This window comes from Typha angustifolia, chromosome 1 (assembly GCF_048772165.1).
Source record: "Typha angustifolia cultivar Huaian chromosome 1, ASM4877216v1, whole genome shotgun sequence".
NCBI lineage: Eukaryota > Viridiplantae > Streptophyta > Magnoliopsida > Poales > Typhaceae > Typha > Typha angustifolia.
In genome coordinates, this window is record NC_133239.1 from 11,201,852 (window position 1) to 11,220,675 (window position 18,824).

At 43.2% G+C, this 18,824-nt stretch overlaps 4 protein-coding genes and 1 pseudogene across 4 annotated transcripts; all 5 read right to left on the reverse strand.

Moving 5' to 3' along the window:
- Positions 1–443: 443 nt before the first annotated feature.
- LOC140759889 (chalcone synthase 1-like) lies at positions 444–2,042 on the reverse strand (annotated as a pseudogene).
- A 1,729-nt stretch (positions 2,043–3,771) lies between these two features.
- LOC140761882 (chalcone synthase 1-like) lies at positions 3,772–5,306 on the reverse strand. Its single transcript, XM_073099405.1, has 3 exons — positions 5,038–5,306; positions 4,326–4,927; positions 3,772–4,185 (listed from the first exon to the last, which is right to left on the reverse strand). Exons 1-3 carry the CDS (start codon positions 5,225–5,227, stop codon positions 3,787–3,789), a joined length of 1,191 nt encoding a protein of 396 aa, XP_072955506.1. The 5' UTR covers positions 5,228–5,306; the 3' UTR covers positions 3,772–3,786.
- Positions 5,307–10,053: 4,747 nt separating this feature from the next.
- LOC140766637 (chalcone synthase 1-like) lies at positions 10,054–11,739 on the reverse strand. The gene is made up of 3 exons (XM_073106136.1): positions 11,502–11,739; positions 10,774–11,375; positions 10,054–10,634 (listed from the first exon to the last, which is right to left on the reverse strand). The coding sequence occupies exons 1-3, from the start codon at positions 11,677–11,679 to the stop codon at positions 10,239–10,241; spliced, it is 1,176 nt and encodes a 391-aa protein (XP_072962237.1). The 5' UTR covers positions 11,680–11,739; the 3' UTR covers positions 10,054–10,238.
- Positions 11,740–12,579: 840 nt separating this feature from the next.
- Positions 12,580–14,458, reverse strand: LOC140766629 (chalcone synthase 1-like). Its single transcript, XM_073106123.1, has 3 exons — positions 14,176–14,458; positions 13,425–14,026; positions 12,580–13,307 (listed from the first exon to the last, which is right to left on the reverse strand). The coding sequence occupies exons 1-3, from the start codon at positions 14,351–14,353 to the stop codon at positions 12,912–12,914; spliced, it is 1,176 nt and encodes a 391-aa protein (XP_072962224.1). The 5' UTR covers positions 14,354–14,458; the 3' UTR covers positions 12,580–12,911.
- A 1,609-nt stretch (positions 14,459–16,067) lies between these two features.
- LOC140761617 (chalcone synthase 1-like) lies at positions 16,068–17,714 on the reverse strand. The gene is made up of 3 exons (XM_073099038.1): positions 17,464–17,714; positions 16,748–17,349; positions 16,068–16,608 (listed from the first exon to the last, which is right to left on the reverse strand). Exons 1-3 carry the CDS (start codon positions 17,651–17,653, stop codon positions 16,213–16,215), a joined length of 1,188 nt encoding a protein of 395 aa, XP_072955139.1. The 5' UTR covers positions 17,654–17,714; the 3' UTR covers positions 16,068–16,212.
- Positions 17,715–18,824: the final 1,110 nt, after the last annotated feature.

Below are 18,824 nucleotides of genomic sequence, written 5' to 3' on the forward strand. Positions count from 1 at the left end.
ATTTAAAGTAACAGCAGAAATCCAATTTTCACATAATACATCACCCAATTAATTCACTTCACTTGTTTCTAAATCCCCTCCATTTAAAAATATCAGTCAAAAAGTTCCATCAAACTTTATCATAGGCTTTTTCAAAGTCTAATTTTAGTTTAATACCTTCTTTTTTATGCGTATTGATTTCAAAAACAATTTCATGAGTACTAATCATACTATATAGAATATACCTGTAATTTATAAAAGCACTTTGACTTAGTAATTACCCTATCGGTTAGGACTTTGGTGCTTATATTATAATTACGATTCAACTGGCTTATTGGCCTAAAGTCCTCAAATCTGTCAGCCCCACATGCCCAACATTCTTTGGTATTAAACAGATCATAACATAATTCAATCTAGATAAGTCTCTCCGTGATATAATAAAAAATATATATTTCACTTTTTATTTCATCTTATCATGTGCATACTGCATTATTGGCATTGGCATATATTGCCTAATACTTTAGTATTAATTATTCCCAAATCACCATGCATGCATGCATGCTAACAACTACTACGTACGTAAACTTCATGCAGCAATTGGGAGGGCATGCAAGACCACGGTCTCCACCGTGAGCCCTGGCCCGAACCCAAACAGCACTCCCCATTCAAGACCATCTCCGGTGGTGGTCTTCCCTCCCTCCACCGACCTCCGCCGCATCTCATCCATCACGAATAGCACGCACGCACTCGACATGTTGCCGTATTCGCTGAGCACGTGCCGCGACACCGTCAGCTTGTCCTTGTGCAGCCCTAGCTTGGCTTCCACCAGGTCCAGGATCGCCCGCCCGCCTGGGTGCACCTGCCAAAAGATCGAGTTCCAGTCGTCGATGCCGAGCTGTGCGAAGGCGTCGGTGAGGCTCGCCTCGATGTTGTTCGAGACGAGGCTGGGGACGTCCTTCCGGAGGCGGAAGGTGAGACCCGCCTATAGTACAAGTAATTTGAAATTAATTATAAACCTCAAGTGTGCACAAGAACTCCAAGTACGTAGTATAGTATATTGTAAATGATAATTGTTTTCTATAAAGTTTCTTTAGATTACCTCCAGAAGGTGGCCCTCAATGGCGCCCTCGGAGTTCGTGGCGATGGCCTGGCTGGCATGGACGAGTTCGTAGATCGGGCGCTCCACGGCTAGTTCGGGGTCAGAACCGACGATGACGGCGCTCGCGCCGTCTCCAAAAATTGCCGCGCCGACGAGGGAGTCAATGTGGCCCTCGGACGGCCCCCGGAAAGTCATGACAGTCGACTCGGAGCACACCCCAAGAACCCGCGCCCCGCGGTTGTTCTCGGCCAAGTCCTTCGCGAGGCGGAGCATGGTGCCGCCGCCGGAGCATCCCTGCTAGTACAACATGAAGCGGTTGACGTTGGAGCGCAGGCCGAGTTGCTTGGTGATCTGGTAATCGGCGCCGGGCATGTCGACGCCTGAGGTGGTGCAGAAGATGACGTGGGTGATTTTGGACTTGGGCTGCCCCCACTCCTTGATGGCCTTCACTGCCGCCTCTGCCCCTAGCCTTGGGATGTCTTCCACGACCATGTCTTGCCGAGCGTTGAGGGATGTTCCCATGAACTCGGAGATGTTCGGGTTCGCCTTTAATATCTCCTCAGTTAAATGTTGGTGACGCTTCCTGATCATTGTGTTATCGCCTGGAAAGAAATTAAGAAAGAAAAAAATTAATAAATATAAACCATGCATCCATGGGTAGTTCCACATACACGTTCATTTTCATTAGCACCATTTTTGCTATTTGGCCCCTCCTTGTCTGCAAAATTGATATGTAACACAAAAACGTACATATTTTCTTAAACTTCTTCTTGAGCTCTGTGAGATGTTCACTGTTGGTCGTGCGAAAGTAGTAGTCGGCGTAGTTGCTCTGGTACACGACGTTGTCCGGCGTGGCAGTGCCGATGGCGAGCACCGTGGCGGGGCCGTTCGCTCTCTGCGCCTTCCTGAGCTCCTCTACTGTCGCCATTGCTCTCTAACTCGGTCCGAGTCGGAAGTACAACTCCGAAGGTAGCAGGATATAAGAGGAAGGAGAAGAAGATGCAGGATACAGAGTAAGAGGGGTATTCGATGTTGTTGGAATTAAAATAATGGGTGTGTTTGGGCATTTATAGCAGCGGCTGGGATATATGATATCCAAATTTCGTCGGACTTTGTCACCGTGGTTAGGTAGCTCGCGTGGGGGCGAAGAAAAATATGAAAAGTAAACAGATAGAGCGCAGTGTTAGATAAAGGTTTAAAAAATAGTTATTAAATTTCGTCGGACTAATATTAAATACTTTCATAATCATTATTAAATTTCCAAATTTTAATTAAAAAATGAATTTTTTAAAATAAAATGTTAGGAGAGAAATGATACACAAAAACATTATTAACAAGAAAAATCGAGTATATTATATAAGAAGATATTTTATAGATAAGAATAAGAAATTATATTACACGAAATAAGTATATAATAGTTTAATGAATATTAATTCTGTACCCGCCTCCTACTCCTTAATTGATATTACACTAAATGAGCTAAAATTATAATAGAGTAAGTGTAACTATTTCCTCAGCGGATGTTGGAGGTTAAAGTTTTAGTTATTTTAATTTACTAGAGCATATTATATGTATATAATTTGAGCTTATGTTTTTAAAATGTTCGCTACGTTGTCTGAAGTATGGCTGCTAAGAATGGATTGAAATATTTTTTTCTTAGCTTTAAATTATAATTATCCCATGTGATATTTGTCGGGGTCGTTGCGTTACCTATGCGTTTGACAGTTATTGTGGCCATATATGAAATATTTAAGTTGAGCAATCTACTTAATTGCACTTCGTGTAAGATAAGAAGTCAGATTTGAGTGCTGAGTAAGAAATTAGTTTAAAATTTTGAATTGCTGGAAAGTAGCACATTTTCTATAAAGTATTATTTATGAGATATTTATATGAAGTCAGAATAATATAAAACCATATGTATTACATGGATGATATCATAATCTATGACTATCCTATTTGGATGTTTTTCATATTCGGACTGCTGCTCGGTGTAATAGAATTATGATCCAGGTAAGAGTTGGATGATACTATATACTTAATTATTTATTTCTTGTGGAATTTATGAGTTACTATAGTCAATTTTGTCATCTTATAGTATATTATGTTATTTCTTATTTATTCACTCTCTCAACTTATATAATAAATAAATTAAATTTAATACACTCATAACGTGTTTATATTTATCAGTGAGCATTACATCACGAAATATTTTTTTCTTAGATAGCTTACTATTGATTTTGATTTACATAGTTTGATCTTATACTTAGTCATCAGTAATGATCAATAAAAAGGGCTATAATGAGTTAGCGTCAAAGCCATCTTGTTTAGAGTCCAGTTTAACTCAATACATTGCTTGAGAATTTTTCACAAAAAAAAAAAGATATATACAAATATTTGTTTACACATTGTTCAATATGTACTACAAGAAAAGAGCTACTTACTTATGTATGAAAGTCATAATTGTACCTATATAGTTTCAGCGATAAAAAATACAAAAAAAATTCATGTCAAGTTCTGAATAATAAATCGAAAAGTGCATAATTATATACTAAGTCGATTTAAATACTGTGTTGCATCATTGTTTAAATAAAAAGTTGGTTTAAGAAGATTATTTCATGTTATCTATACTCAACTTGCACATACATATTATTACGATCAATCATGATTAATTTATACTTTGAGTGATGCATTAGAATTTATTATATATTTCATACAGAATTGATACGGACGCTATGTAAAACCACGGTCTCCACCGTGAGACCTGGCCCGAACCCAAACAGCACTCCCCACTCCAACCCTTCTCCGGTGGTAGACTTCCCATCCTTCGCCGACCTCCGCCGCATCTCGTCCATTATGAACAGCACGCAGGCGCTGGACAAGTTGCCGTACTCGCTCAGCACGTGCCGCGACACCGTCAGCTTGTCCTTGTGCAGCCCTAGCTTGGCTTCCACCTGATCCAGGATCGCGGGCCCGCCTGGGTGCGCCTGCCAGAAGATCGAGTTCCAATCGTCGATGCCGAGCTGCGCGAAGGCATCGGTGAGGCTCGTCTCGATGTTGTTCGAGACGAGGCTGGGTAAGTCCTTCAGGAGGTGGAAGGTGAGACCCACCTATAGTACATGCGATTTGAAATTAATTATAAACCTCAAGCGTTCACACGAACTCCAAGTAGTATACTATATTGTTAATGACAATAAAACAAAAAAAAAAAAATGTAAATGTTGTTTTCTATAAATTTTCTTTAGATTACCTCTCGAAGGTGGCCGTCAATGGCGCCCTTGGAATCCGGAGCGATGGTCTGGCTGGCGTAGACGACCTCGTAGATCGGGCTCTCGACCGCTAGGTCCGGGTCAGATCCGACGATGACGGCGCTGGCGCCGTCGCCAAACAATGCCTGGCCGACGAGGGAGTCAAGGTGGTCCTCCGACGGCCCTCGGAAAGTGATGACCGTCGACTCGGAGCAGACCGCAAGAACCCGCGCCCCGCGGTTGTTCTCGGCCAAGTCCTTGGCGAGGCGGAGCACGGTGCCGCCGGCGAAGCATCCTTGCTGGTACAACATGAAGCGGTTGACGTTGGAGCGCAGGCCGAGTAGCTTGGTGATCTGGTAGTCGGCGCCGGGCATGTCGACGCCGGAGGTAGTGCAGAAGATGACGTGAGTGATGTTGGACTTGGGCTGCCCCCACTCGTTGATGGCTTTCACCGCCGCCTCTGCCCCTAGCCTTGGGATCTCTTCCACGACGATGTCTTGCCGAGCGTTGAGGGATGTTCCCATGAATTCGCACATGTTGGGGTTCGCATTTAATATCTCCTCAGTTAAATGAAGGTGACGCTTCCTGATCATCGTCTTGTCGCCTGGAAAAAGAATAAAATAGAACCATGCATGCGTGCATGCACGTACACATTCATTTCACATTCCTTGTGTGAAAAAATTGGTATATATATATGTAACACCAAAAACTTACATATTTTCTTAAACTTCTTCTTGAGGTCGGTGAGATGTTCACTGTTGGTCATGCGAAAGTAGTAGTCGGCGTAGTCGCTCTGGTACACGACATTGTCCGGTGTGGCAGTGCCGATGGCGAGCACGGTGGCGGGGCCGTTCGCTCTCTGCGCCTTCCTGAGCTCCTCCACTCTCGCCATTGCCATTGCCATTGCTCTCTAACCCGGTCCGACTGGGAAGTAGGATAGAAGAGGAAGGAGAAGTGGGAGGAAAAGGAGGGATATTCGATATTGTTGGAGTTACGAGATGGGGTATTTTTATAGCAGCGGCTGGGAAATGGGGATCAGCGGGGCCTACTAGGAGTGGTGACCCTTCGCTCCGGGACGACGTTAGATGGGTCGTCACGTTGGACTATTTTTGTGATGGAGCCGCAAAAGTTATGGAATTTCTGACTTTGTGCGTTGGGTGCTCGCGTGGGGTGGAAAAATCTATAGAATGTAGCTGGGCAGTCCTCAGGTTAAACGTTATGGATTCCAAATTAATGACAGCTTTGACTAGTTTGCTAAACGCATTAATTAGACCGTTATTAGTCCTTACATGGAAAATAATATATCTAACTTTCTAATCTACTTTGATTTGTGAATCATAATTTGACCTGCGTCCTCCTCATTGCTACCTAAATTTCTCCGAAAGAGCGGTAGAGTAGAATCTCATATGACAATTCTCACAACAGTTATATTATCACCTGCTACCTCTATAACCAAAGTGTTTTATAGCCCTTAATTTTTATTCGACAAATTTATATAAAATAAAACATCCAAAATTTTATTTTTATTATAACTAACACTATACAACATATAACTAATTATTATTCTACGATTTAGTATTTAAATATACAAATAGTATTTAAATATACATATAGTATTTAAATCTGTCTATAATAATGTACATATAGTATTTAAATATACAAATATCTAGAATCATACTAAATTAATCACTATAATAATTACACTTAACTACTGTTAATAGTTATACTATATATTTCACTCTATAAGGTATACATTATTAACAAATTATCTAATTATGGAAAACTCTGAGTTGAATTTGCCACAAAAATTAAATAACTAATTAACAAAAAAGAAAATTAAAAATAAAATAAAATAATAAACATCAGCCTAGTACTGTTTTAACAAACAGTGCTGGGTGAGCCCAACATCCCTACACCACCCTATACTTGGACATGATATTATAATTTATCTATTATTCTTATTTTTAAAATTGAGAATTCTACATATTTCACCTTATTATTATTTTGGATTTTTTTTTTTTTAACAAACCAAGCTGCAGCATTTGTTTTATTAGAAACTTAAAAAAAGTAACATACAATACAAATTACCGCAGCAAAGTTCAAAAGTAACAAAGTTAGAAGACGACAACAAAGGATTGCCAAAAAATAGACAATATGAAATCATTCTTGTTTGCACTCCGCACCAGTACTACTAGCAAGAACACAACATCCAAATTGTAAAGTAGCATAACCACATCACAAAAGCAAGTATTTAGCCAACAATAGAAGTCAACAACCAAAACAGCATTAGCTCCTAAACACTCCTCATCCAAGTCTATGATCACATTAGCCCCTTGTGTGATATGCCGAGCTTTCTTCATTGCTTCCTCTCCCTAAATCCCCGCCTAGAAAAGGAATAAGGTGGTCACTTTATGGGTAAATGCTTCATAAGTTCAAAAGCAACTATAGAAAATTCTTTAATTTTTTTTCCAACCATAAACTCCACAAAAATGCACTGAGCCAAATATTTCTCCAGATGAAGATTTAACCAAAATCAATTCTTAACAATTTATCTTTATCTTTATATCGAAAATCCTCTTTACACGCCTCAACATCTTTACACCAAAACTACACATTAAAAAGAGAAGGCAAAGAGAGCTCGAGAGAGAGAGAGAGAGAGAGAGAGAGGTGATTGAAAGAGGGAGAGGAGGGTAAGAGAGAGAGAGAGAACGAGAGAGTTAGAGAGAGAGAGAGAGCACTAAAGAGAGACAAGGTGGTGAGGGGTGCGGCGGCGACGACGGACGGGGAGAAGTCGTCGACGAGAAGGAGAGAAAGAGAGAGGTGATAGAGAGAGAGAGAGAGAGAAAGAGAGGAGGGTACGAGAGAAAGAAGGAGAGAGTTAGAAAGAGAGCAGTAAAGAGAGAGAAGGCGGTGAGGGGTGCGGCAGCGACGACGGCGATGGCGAGAAGCCGTCAGCGAGGAGAGAAAGAGAGAGGTGATAGAGAGAGAGAGAGAGAGAGAAATAGAGGAGGGTAAGAGAGAGAGTGAGAGAGGGAACGAGCGAGTTAGAGAGAGAACGAGCGAGTTAGAGAGAAAGAAAGCTATAGAGAGAGGCGGTGAGGGGCGATTGCGGCAGCGCCGACGGCGGTAGGTCGGCGTTGGCAAGGGAAGGAGAGAAAGAGAGAGCTCGAGAGAAAGAGGAGGGTAGGAGAGAGAGTGAGAGAGAGTTGGTGAGAGACCTATAAAAAGGGAGAGAGAGAGAGGCGGTGAAGGGGGGTGAGGTGGTGGTGGCAGCAACGGCAGCGGTAGGTTGGCGTTGAAGAGAGAGAGAGAGAGAATAAGTGAGAGCGAGAGACCAAAAGAGAGGGAGAGAAATTTAGGCGGAGAGACAGAGGCGGCGAAGGAATGGAAAGGCGGTAGCTGCGGCGGCGGGGCCGCCGTAGCCAGCTGGCTAGGCCGGGTTGGCCGAGCTGGCTGTTGTGGCGCGTGGCGCTCTCCCCTCCTGCCACTGCATGGCACGAGGCCGACCACACGTCGTGCCATACAATTATTTATTAATTTAAATATATATATATTTTTTAAGGTAGGGTTGTTACAAATCCGACCATCCAAGATAGTAATTTGCCCTTTCCAACTAGCAAGTCTTTTCTTAATTTTTTCAATCATCGGTGTCCGGTCCTTCTTCCTCAGTTTATTGTTACGAAGAGGTAAACCAAGATATTTTATAGTTAATTCCTCTACTGTACAATTAAATAGGTCAACCAATTCATTGTCTTTCTCTTTGTTTTTACAAGATACACCAAATAACTTTTTTCAAATTTTATTTTCATATAGAAATTAGCTTTTAAAAATAATAGCATATCATCTGCATACTGTAGGTTGATGACACCCTTATCACACACATCAGTCCCCAAACTAGTTAGCAAACCATGCTTTTTAGCATTATTCAATATTCTGTTAAGACCATCAGCAGCAAAAACAAAGACGTAAGGAGACAAATTGTAACACTCGCGTAAAAAAATAAAAATTTAGCGCACGCGCCACGCGCGTGCACAAGCGCGTGTGCTAACTTCTTCTTCCTCCCCCCACCACACCTCTTGCAATTGGTTGCGAGAGGTGGGAGAGAAGTGCGTCGGAGTGGAGCTAATTCCACTCTGCATACCTCTCCTCCACATCTATATTTAAACCCTTTTCCCCTCAAGCTTTTCCACTTTTTGCAACATCTCTCTCTCTCGCTCTTCCACTTCCTTTCTCTCTTCTCCTCCTAGCCACCGAAGCCTTCGTCGCGGGCAGCGAGTCACCGGAGCGTCGATAGCCAACCAAAACCCCTCATCTCAATCTTCGGGTCAGCCTCCATCCCCTCTTTAGTTTAATTTGAATATTGCCTAGTTAATCATGTTTAATTATGAGTTTATTTATTTCTACCTTCACCGGAGAAATTCGCCAGTCGACGACCTCGGGTCGACTACCCACCGGTCTGGAGAGTTTCCCCGCTTCAGCCCCTTACCGTGGGTACCCAATTTGGGTACCCACAGGGCGTAGGGGAGGCGATGCCATGTCGCCTCCCACCGTTGGGTCACCACCGGCGGACTTAGGCGGCCACCACCAACGGTGGTGGCCTCGCTTGTCAGCCTCGACTGACTCACCTCTTCACATGGAAGAGATGGGTACTCGAGATGAGGGCTTCGAGCCCATCTTTCATTGCACTTGGAAGCTCCATGGCCACCGGCCATGGAATTCCTCAACTCTTATCATCGACCACACTGGCTGATGGTTCAAGCTCACTTGCAATCCCAGTCGACCTCATCGACTTGGGGAGCCGATGGTGCTAGGCTGCCGGCGACGGGGATCACCGGCATCAGCACTACTTTTCTTCTCAAACTTTTTCTTCTACTCTATTTTCTTCTCTAAGTAGGAGACGAGGAGAAGGGGTGGGGTTTGGGCCAACTCCCACCGCATTCTCATCTGGGCTGTGAGGTGGGCTGCAGCCCACGCCCATGCCCACGAGCCTTTTTTAAGGCCTCGGTGGACTGGAGCCCAGTCCACCACCTTAGAGTCTGGTAGGCTACGGTAGGCTCGCAACCCACCTCCTCACCTCATTGGACTGAGCTCTGGAGCCTAGTCCACCATCTTAGGGTCTTGTGGGCTGCAGTAGGCCCGCAACCCACCATCTCAACTTGCTGGACTGGGCCCTTGAGTCTAGTCCAGCACACCTTAGAACCTGGTGGGCTGCCCGCAGCCCACCTCCTCACCTTGCTGGATTGGACCATTGAGTCCAGTCCAGCACCTCTTAGAATCTGGTGGGCTACGGTAGGCCCGCACCGCAGCCCACCTCCTCACCCTGATGGACTGGGCTCTTGAGCGCAGTCCACTACCTCTAGTCTAGTGGGCTACAGATAGGTTAGCAGCCCACTCTCTCACCTAAGTATGCTGGGCCTTGAGCCCAGCCTAACTTTTTGACCATAGACTAATTATTATTAGTCTTTTATTTTCTTAATTTTGTTAGCTACATATATTATATTTATTTTATTTTTTTCAACCATGTTATTAATAAAATTTGGATTAATATATAATTAAAATAGGTATTTGAGTTTATTAGTCCTTTCAATTATCTTCGACACTTGCAAATGTGAACGACTCTAAATTTACCATAAATGATCATTTTTTTTCAAATTAACATAAAATAATATATTTGGATCTAGAGAACCAAACTTAATTTATACTACAAGTTAGTTAGTCCTATAAGTTCTTCTCTCTTATGTTTATTTTATATATAAGTCCCTCCTTGATATAATAAAATATATATATTACTTTTTATTTCATCTTATCAGGTGCATACGGCATTACTGGCTTTGGCATATAGTGTTTAATCCTTTAGTATTAATTACTCCCAGATCACCACGCATGCATGCTACCAACTAATACGTACGTAAGCTTCACTTAGCAATTGGGACGGCATGCAAGACCACGGTCTCCACCGTGAGCCCTGGCCCGAACCCAAACAGCACTCCCCACTCCAACCCATCTCCGGTGGTGGACTTCCCCTCCTTCGCCGACCTCTGCCGCATCTCATCCATCACGAACATGACGCACGCGCTCGACATGTTGCCGTACTCGCTGAGGACGTGTCTCGTCGCCGCCATCTTCTCCTTGTGTAGCCCTAGCTTGGCTTCCACCTGGTCCAGGATCGCCGGCCCGCCCGGGTGCACCAGCCAAAAGATCGAGTTCCAGTCGTCGATGCCAAGCTGCGCGAAGGCGTCGGTGAGGCTCGTCTCGATGTTGTTCGAGATGACGCTGGGTACGTCCTTGAGGAGGTGGAAGGTGAGACCCCTCTATAGTACAAGCAATTTGAAATTAATTATAAACCTCAAGTGTGCACATGAACTGGAAGTAGTATTCTATATTGTTAATGATAATAAAATACAAAAAAAAGAAGAAGAAGTAATGCTTTATAAATTTTCTTTAGATGACCTCTCGAAGATGGCCGTCAATGGCGCCCTTGGAGTCCGGGGCGATGGTCTGGCTGGCGTAGACGAGTTCGTAGATCGGGCGCTCCACGGCTAGGTCGGGGTCGGATCCGACGATGACAGCGCTGGCGCCATCCCCAAACAATGCCTGACCGATGAGGGAGTCAAGGTGGTCCTCCGACGGCCCCCGGAAAGTCATGACGGTCGACTCAGAGCACACCGCAAGAACCCGCGCCCCGCGGTTGTTCTCGGCCAAGTCCTTGGCGAGGCGGAGCACGGTGCCGCCGGCGAAGCATCCCTGCTGGTACAACATGAAGCGGTTGACGTTGGAGCGCAGGCCGAGCAGCTTGGTGATCTGGTAGTCGGCGCCGGGCATGTCGACGCCTGAGGTGGTGCAGAAGATGACGTGGGTGATGTTGGACTTGGGCAGCCCCCACTCGTTGATGGCATTCACCGCCGCCTCTGCCCCTAGCCTTGGGACCTCTTCCACGACGATGTCTTGCCGAGCGTTGAGGGATGTTCCCCTAAACTCGCACATGTTCGGGTTTGCCTTTAATATGTCGTCAGTTAAATGCATGTGACGCTTCCTAATCATCGACTTCTCGCCTGAAAAGAAAAATTAATCCCATGCATCCATGCGTAGTTGCACGTACGCATTGATTTTTATGAGCGCCATTTTTGCTATTTGGCCCCTCCTTGTCTCTAAAATTGGTTTGTAACACAGAAACTTACATAGGTTCTTAAATTTATTCTTGAGGTCGGTGAGGTGTTCGCTGTTGGTCATGCGAAAGTAGTAGTCGGCGTAGTCGCTCTGGTACACGACGTTGTCCGGCGAGGCAGTGCCGATGGCGAGCACCGTGGCGGGGCCGTTCGCTCTCTGCGCCTTCCTGAGGTCCTCCAATGTCGCCATTACTCTCTAACTCAGTCCGAGTCGGGAAGTACGACTCCGAAGTTAGCGGGATAGTAGAGGAAGGAGAAGAAGATGAAGGAGGGATATTCGATGTTGTTGGAGTTAAACCATGGGTGTGTATGGGTATTTATAGCTTCGGCCGGGGATGAACGGGTCCACTTGGACTTGGGAACGTTCACTCCGGTGCGGTGTTAGATGGGCCATCGCCTTGGACTTTTAAGAATTGCCGACGTCACACCGTGGTTAGGTGCTCACGTGGGTGTGCAAATAATCCGAAAATTCAACAGATGGCAGTGGTGGATAGGCTAAGCAAAAAGTCCTTCATACTATGCCGGTATCTGTAGGTCTCCGGTCTATATGTTCTCTGTTTGAATTGTTAGGCTAAAATTTATCCTTTTTTCTTCAGTAGTGCGTACTACATGTGTGTGCATGTGTGTGTGTGTGTATATATATATATATGATTTTGAGCTAATTTCTTATGAGGAAAGCTCTATATTTTTCAAACAAATCCAATGTAATCGTATTTTATTTATAATTTTTAGTTTTTAAATAACATTAAAATTATATAGTAATATCGTTGTATTAAAATTTATGAATAAATATTAGTAATATTACTATGTTTTTAATAAAACAATATGGCCAGAAAGCTTTCGTTGAGATCTTACTAATATTAAATAGTTTCAAAATTATTTAAATTTAGTTAGTAGGTTTATTTAAATAAATGAGTAAAATATTAGAAAAGAATATTCATCTTATTAGGTGCGAACTGCATTAGATTATTCTTTATTGACTAATTAGATAGATTTCGGATTATGGGAATATTGGACACCCAAAAATAATTTGAGAATAAATAGAAACACCAATTTCTAATAAGCTAGAATCAAAATAAGCTTCGAAAATACTAAATTAATATCTAAATATCGAATTTGACAAAATCAACAAATTTAAAACTATTATTTTTAAATCTCAAATATTTTATTAATGAACAATAATTTATTTCCTTCTTCACGTCATCTTATCATTTGCATACTGCACTAGATTAGATTGCGTACTGACTCATTTTACTATCCGGATATTATTCATTAATATATTCTACTGCCAAATTGATACGACGACGTTGGCTTGACTTAGCGTGCCTGTGCCAAGTCTGAACAGCCAGATCAATTGAGCAGTAGCTAATCCTTTATTAGTATTAATTATTCCCACACTACCAACTTGTACATACGTAAACTTCACGCAGCAATTGGGAGGGCATGCAAGACCACGGTCTCCACCGTGAGCCCTGGCCCGAACCCAAACAGCACTCCCCATTCAAGACCATCTCCGGTGGTGGTCTTCCCTCCCTCCGCCGACCTCCGCCGCATCTCATCCATCACGAATAGCACGCACGCGCTCGACATGTTGCCGTATTCGCTGAGCACGTGCCGCGACACCGTCAGCTTGTCCTTGTGCAGCCCTAGCTTGGCTTCCACCAGGTCCAGGATCGCCCGCCCGCCCGGGTGCACCTGCCAAAAGATCGAGTTCCAGTCGTCGATGCCGAGCTGTGTGAAGGCGTCGGTGAGGCTCGTCCCGATGTTGTTCGAGACGAGGCTGGGGACGTCCTTCCGGAGGCGGAAGGTGAGACCCGCCTATAGTACAAGTAATTTGAAATTAATTATAAACCTCAAGTGTGCACAAGAACTCCAAGTACGTAGTATACTATATTGTAAATGATAATTGTTTTCTATAAAGTTTCTTTAGATTACCTCCAGAAGGTGGCCCTCAATGGCGCCCTCGGAGTTCGTGGCGATGGTCTGGCTGGCATAGACGAGTTCGTAGATCGGACGCTCCACGGCTAGGTCGGGGTCAGATCCGACGATGACGGCGCTGGCGCCGTCTCCAAAAATAGCTGCGCCGACGAGGGAGTCAATGTGACCCTCGGACGGCCCCCGGAAAGTCATGACGGTCGACTCGGAGCACACACCTAGAACCCGCGCCCCGCGGTTGTTCTCAGCCAAATCCTTCGCGAGGCGGAGCATTGTGCCGCCGCCGGAGCATCCCTGCTGGTACAACATGAAGCGGTTAACGTTGGAGCGCAGGCCGAGTTGCTTGGTGATCTGGTAGTCGGCGCCGGGCATGTCGACGCCTGAGGTGGTGCAGAAGATGACGTGGGTGATTTTGGACTTGGGCTGCCCCCACTCCTTGATGGCCTTCACTGCCGCCTCTGCCCCTAGCCTTGGGATGTCTTCCACGACCATGTCTTGCCGAGCGTTGAGGGATGTTCCCATGAACTCGGAGATGTTCGGGTTCGCCTTTAATATCTCCTCAGTTAAATGTTGGTGACGCTTCCTGATCATTGTGTTATCGCCTGGAAAGAAATTAAGAAAGAAAAAAATTAATAAATATAAAACCATGCATCCATGGGTAGTTCCACATACACGTTCATTTTCATTAGCACCATTTTTGCTATTTGGCCCCTCCTTGTCTGTAAAATTGATCTGTAACACAAAAACGTACATATTTTCTTAAACTTCTTCTTGAGCTCTGTGAGATGTTCACTGTTGGTCGTGCGAAAGTAGTAGTCGGCGTAGTTGCTCTGGTACACGACGTTGTCCGGCGTGGCAGTGCCGATGGCGAGCACCGTGGCGGGGCCGTTCGCTCTCTGCGCCTTCCTGAGCTCCTCCACTGTCGCCATTGCTCTCTAACTCGGTCCGAGTCGGAAGTACAACTCCGAAGGTAGCAGGATAGAAGAGGAAGGAGAAGAAGATGCAGGATACAGAGTAGGAGGGATATTCGATGTTGTTGGAATTAAAACAATGGGTGTGTTTGGGTATTTATAGCAGCGGCTGGGATATATAATATCCAAATTTCGTCGGACTTTTGTCACCGTGGTTAGGTAGCTCGCGTGGGGGCGAAGAAAAATATGAAAAGTAAACAGATAGAGCGCAGTGTTAGATAAAGGTTTAAAAAATAGTTATTAAATTTCGTCGGACTAATATTAAATACTTTCATAATCATTACTAAGTAAAACCGAGCATATTATTTAAGAAGATATTGTATGGATAAAAATAAAAAATTATATTACACGAAATAAGTATATAATAGTCTAGTGAATATTAATTATGTACCCACCTCCTACTCCTTAATTGATATTACACTAAATGAGCTGAAATTATAATAGTAATGGTAACTATTTCCTCAGCGGATGTTAGAGGTTAAAGTTTTAGTTATTTTAATTTACTAGAGCATATTATATGTATATAATTTGAGCTTATGATTTTATAAAGTTTGCTAGGTTGTTTGACGTATGGCTGCGAAGAAAGGATTGAAATATTATTTTTCTTAGCTTTAAATTATAATTAATCCCATGTGATATTTTCGGGGTCGTTACGTTACCTATGTTGGTGTTTTATTATTACTATTTTGCCTCCTAATTCTTTACAAGACAATATGCGTTTGACCGTTATTTTGGTCATATATGAAATATTTAAGGAGCAAAATTAGTTTGAAATTTTGAAAGGATAATTTTCTTTTCACCCATAAACTATTACCCATCTCTATAATTACCTCGTGAACTATTAGAAATATCTCATCCTCCCGACAACTTTAATAAAATTAGTAAATTAACTAAATTACTCCTCCATTTATAATGGCAAGATAACTAAGTGGCTTAGCTAATATTAAATATTTTATTTAAAAAAAAAATTCTTTAGTGCCCTCTGCTATTTTCTCCCAAATTTAACATTGATCCCACAATGTAAAATCTGTTGCATCCCATTCTCCTAAAGATTGTTGGAGAACCTCATCCTTGATGCCACCGGGAAGATTATCGACTTCAGGCTCTCTGCCCTTGTAGGCTATGTGCGCACAAACGACCTCCTCCATACCACGTGTGGCACCCTGGCCTACATGGCGCCAGAGGTCATCGACAAGAAGGGCTACGATGGGGCCAAGTTCGACCTCTGGTCCTTCAACATCATCCTCTTCATCCTCCTCGCCAATAATGTATATGGCTAAGTTGCTTATTATGTTAGCCATTATATTCCTTACCATTTTGTTCACTTAATTGCCAATAAAATTAAGTGAATTTTCACCTACATTAATTCAATTCGTAATTTATTTACCATCTACCATATATAATAATAGGCAAATTTTCTATCTAGAGTTGATTTAATTGTGATCCACAATTGGGTCGTAATAAATTACTACATATATTTTCATAATAGGTATATAATATATATACTCTTAGAATATTGTCAAGATATTATTTTGAAAATATCCTTCTTTCCTAGTACAATATGGTAATATCTCTTATTTCATACCATATTTACCATCTCATATCTCGTAAAAATCTGTTAATGCTAATTAGAGTTGATTCTTGTCGTATCTTTTCATTCAAAAAAATGTGATCTGAGCCAAAAAAAATATCCATCTCATTGGGAAACACGAAGATAACGATTACTGACTTGTTAATCATAAATATTATGCCACATATTGCTTCGTTAACATTTGTATATATTTCATGCATGCCACCAACTACTACGTACGTAAACTTCATGCAGCAATTGGGAGAGCATGCAAGACCACGGTCTCCACCGTGAGCCCTGGCCCGAACCCAAACAGCACTCCCCACTCCAACCCTTCTCCGGTGGTAGACTTCCCATCCTTCGCCGACCTCCGCCGCATCTCGTCCATTATGAACAGCACGCAGGCGCTGGACAAGTTGCCGTACTCGCTCAGCACGTGCCGCGACACCGTCAGCTTTTCCTTGTGCAGCCCTAGCTTGGCTTCCACCTGGTCCAGGATCGCCGGCCCGCCCGGGTGCGCCTGCCAGAAGATCGAGTTCCAATCGTCGATGCCGAGCTGCGCGAAGGCGTCGGTGAGGCTCGTCTCGATGTTGTTCGAGACGAGGCTGGGTAAGTCCTTCAGGAGGTGGAAGGTGAGACCCACCTATAGTACATGCGATTTGAAATTAATTATAAACCTCAAGCGTTCACACGAACTCCAAGTAGTATACTATATTGTTAATGACAATAAAACAAAAAAAAAAAATGTAAATGTTGTTTTCTATAAATTTTCTTTAGATTACCTCTCGAAGGTGGCCGTCAATGGCGCCCTTGGAATCCGGAGCGATGGTCTGGCTGGCGTAGACGACCTCGTAGATCGGGCTCTCGACCGCTAGGTCCGGGTCAGATCCGACGATGACGGCGCTGGCGCCGTCGCCAAACAATGCCTGGCCGACGAGGGAGTCAAGGTGGTCCTCCGACGGCCCTCGGAAAGTGATGACCGTCGACTCGGAGCAGACCGCAAGAACCCGCGCCCCGCGGTTGTTCTCGGCCAAGTCCTTGGCGAGGCGGAGCACGGTGCCGCCGGCGAAGCATCCTTGCTGGTACAACATGAAGCGGTTGACGTTGGAGCGCAGGCCGAGTAGCTTGGTGATCTGGTAGTCGGCGCCGGGCATGTCGACGCCGGAGGTAGTGCAGAAGATGACGTGAGTGATGTTGGACTTGGGCTGCCCCCACTCGTTGATGGCTTTCACCGCCGCCTCTGCCCCTAGCCTTGGGATCTCTTCCACGACGATGTCTTGCCGAGCGTTGAGGGATGTTCCCATGAATTCGCACATGTTGGGGTTCGCATTTAATATCTCCTCAGTTAAATGAAGGTGACGCTTCCTGATCATCGTCTTGTCGCCTGGAAAAAGAATAAAATAGAACCATGCATGCGTGCATGCACGTACACATTCATTTCACATTCCTTGTGTGAAAAAATTGGTATATATATATATATGTAACACCAAAAACTTACATATTTTCTTAAACTTCTTCTTGAGGTCGGTGAGATGTTCACTGTTGGTCATGCGAAAGTAGTAGTCGGCGTAGTCGCTCTGGTACACGACATTGTCCGGTGTGGCAGTGCCGATGGCGAGCACGGTGGCGGGGCCGTTCGCTCTCTGCGCCTTCCTGAGCTCCTCCACTCTCGCCATTGCCATTGCCATTGCTCTCTAACCCGGTCCGACTGGGAAGTAGGATAGAAGAGGAAGGAGAAGTGGGAGGAAAAGGAGGGATATTCGATATTGTTGGAGTTACGAGATGGGGTATTTTTATAGCAGCGGCTGGGAAATGGGGATCAGCGGGGCCTACTAGGAGTGGTGACCATTCGCTCCGGGACGAAGTTAGATGGGTCGTCACGTTGGACTATTTTTGTGATGGAGCCGCAGAAGTTATGGAATTTCTGACTTTGTGCGTTGGGTGCTCGCGTGGGGTGGAAAAATCTATAGAATGTAGCTGGGCAGTCCTCAGGTTAAACGTTATGGATTCCAAATTAATGACAGCTTTGACTAGTTTGCTAAACGCATTAATTAGACCGTTATTAGTCCTTACATGGAAAATAATATATCTAACTTTCTAATCTACTTTGATTTGTGAATCATAATTTGACATGCGTCCTCCTCATTGCTACCTAAATTTCTCCGAAAGAGCGGTAGAGTAGAATCTCATATGACAATTCTCACAACAGTTATATTATCACCTGCTACCTCTATAACCAAAGTGTTTTATAGCCCTTAATTTTTATTCGACAAATTTATATAAAATAAAACATCCAAAATTTTATTTTTATTATAACTAACACTATACAACATATAACTAATTATTATTCTACGATTTAGTATTTAAATATACAAATAGTATTTAAATATACATATAGTATTTAAATCTGTCTATAATAATGTACATATAGTATTTAAATATACAAATATCTAGAATCATCTTTAGATAAATTCATATAATCATGTTGGAAGCCAAAACATGTATGTACATAATATATAATATAACCTAATTTGAAAAAGGCATATAAGGGATAAGACTACTCACACTGATCAAAAGACGCAAACCACGTAACTCTTACATCCGCCAATCAACCGAGTGATACTCATCGCTAGCAAGGTCCACGAGGTCTTAAATAAGAGGATTGAAATTTAAAAATGTTTAAATAATACAAAATTAGTTATTTATCCAATTGGAACCCATTTGTGTAACATATGATGATTTTTTAGGTTTAAAATTTCTTCTTTTATTTTTATTAAATAATTTGATCTATATGATAGATCTAATTATAATAATATTAATATGTTATTATTCTAATTGTAGATTTATTTATAAAACCAT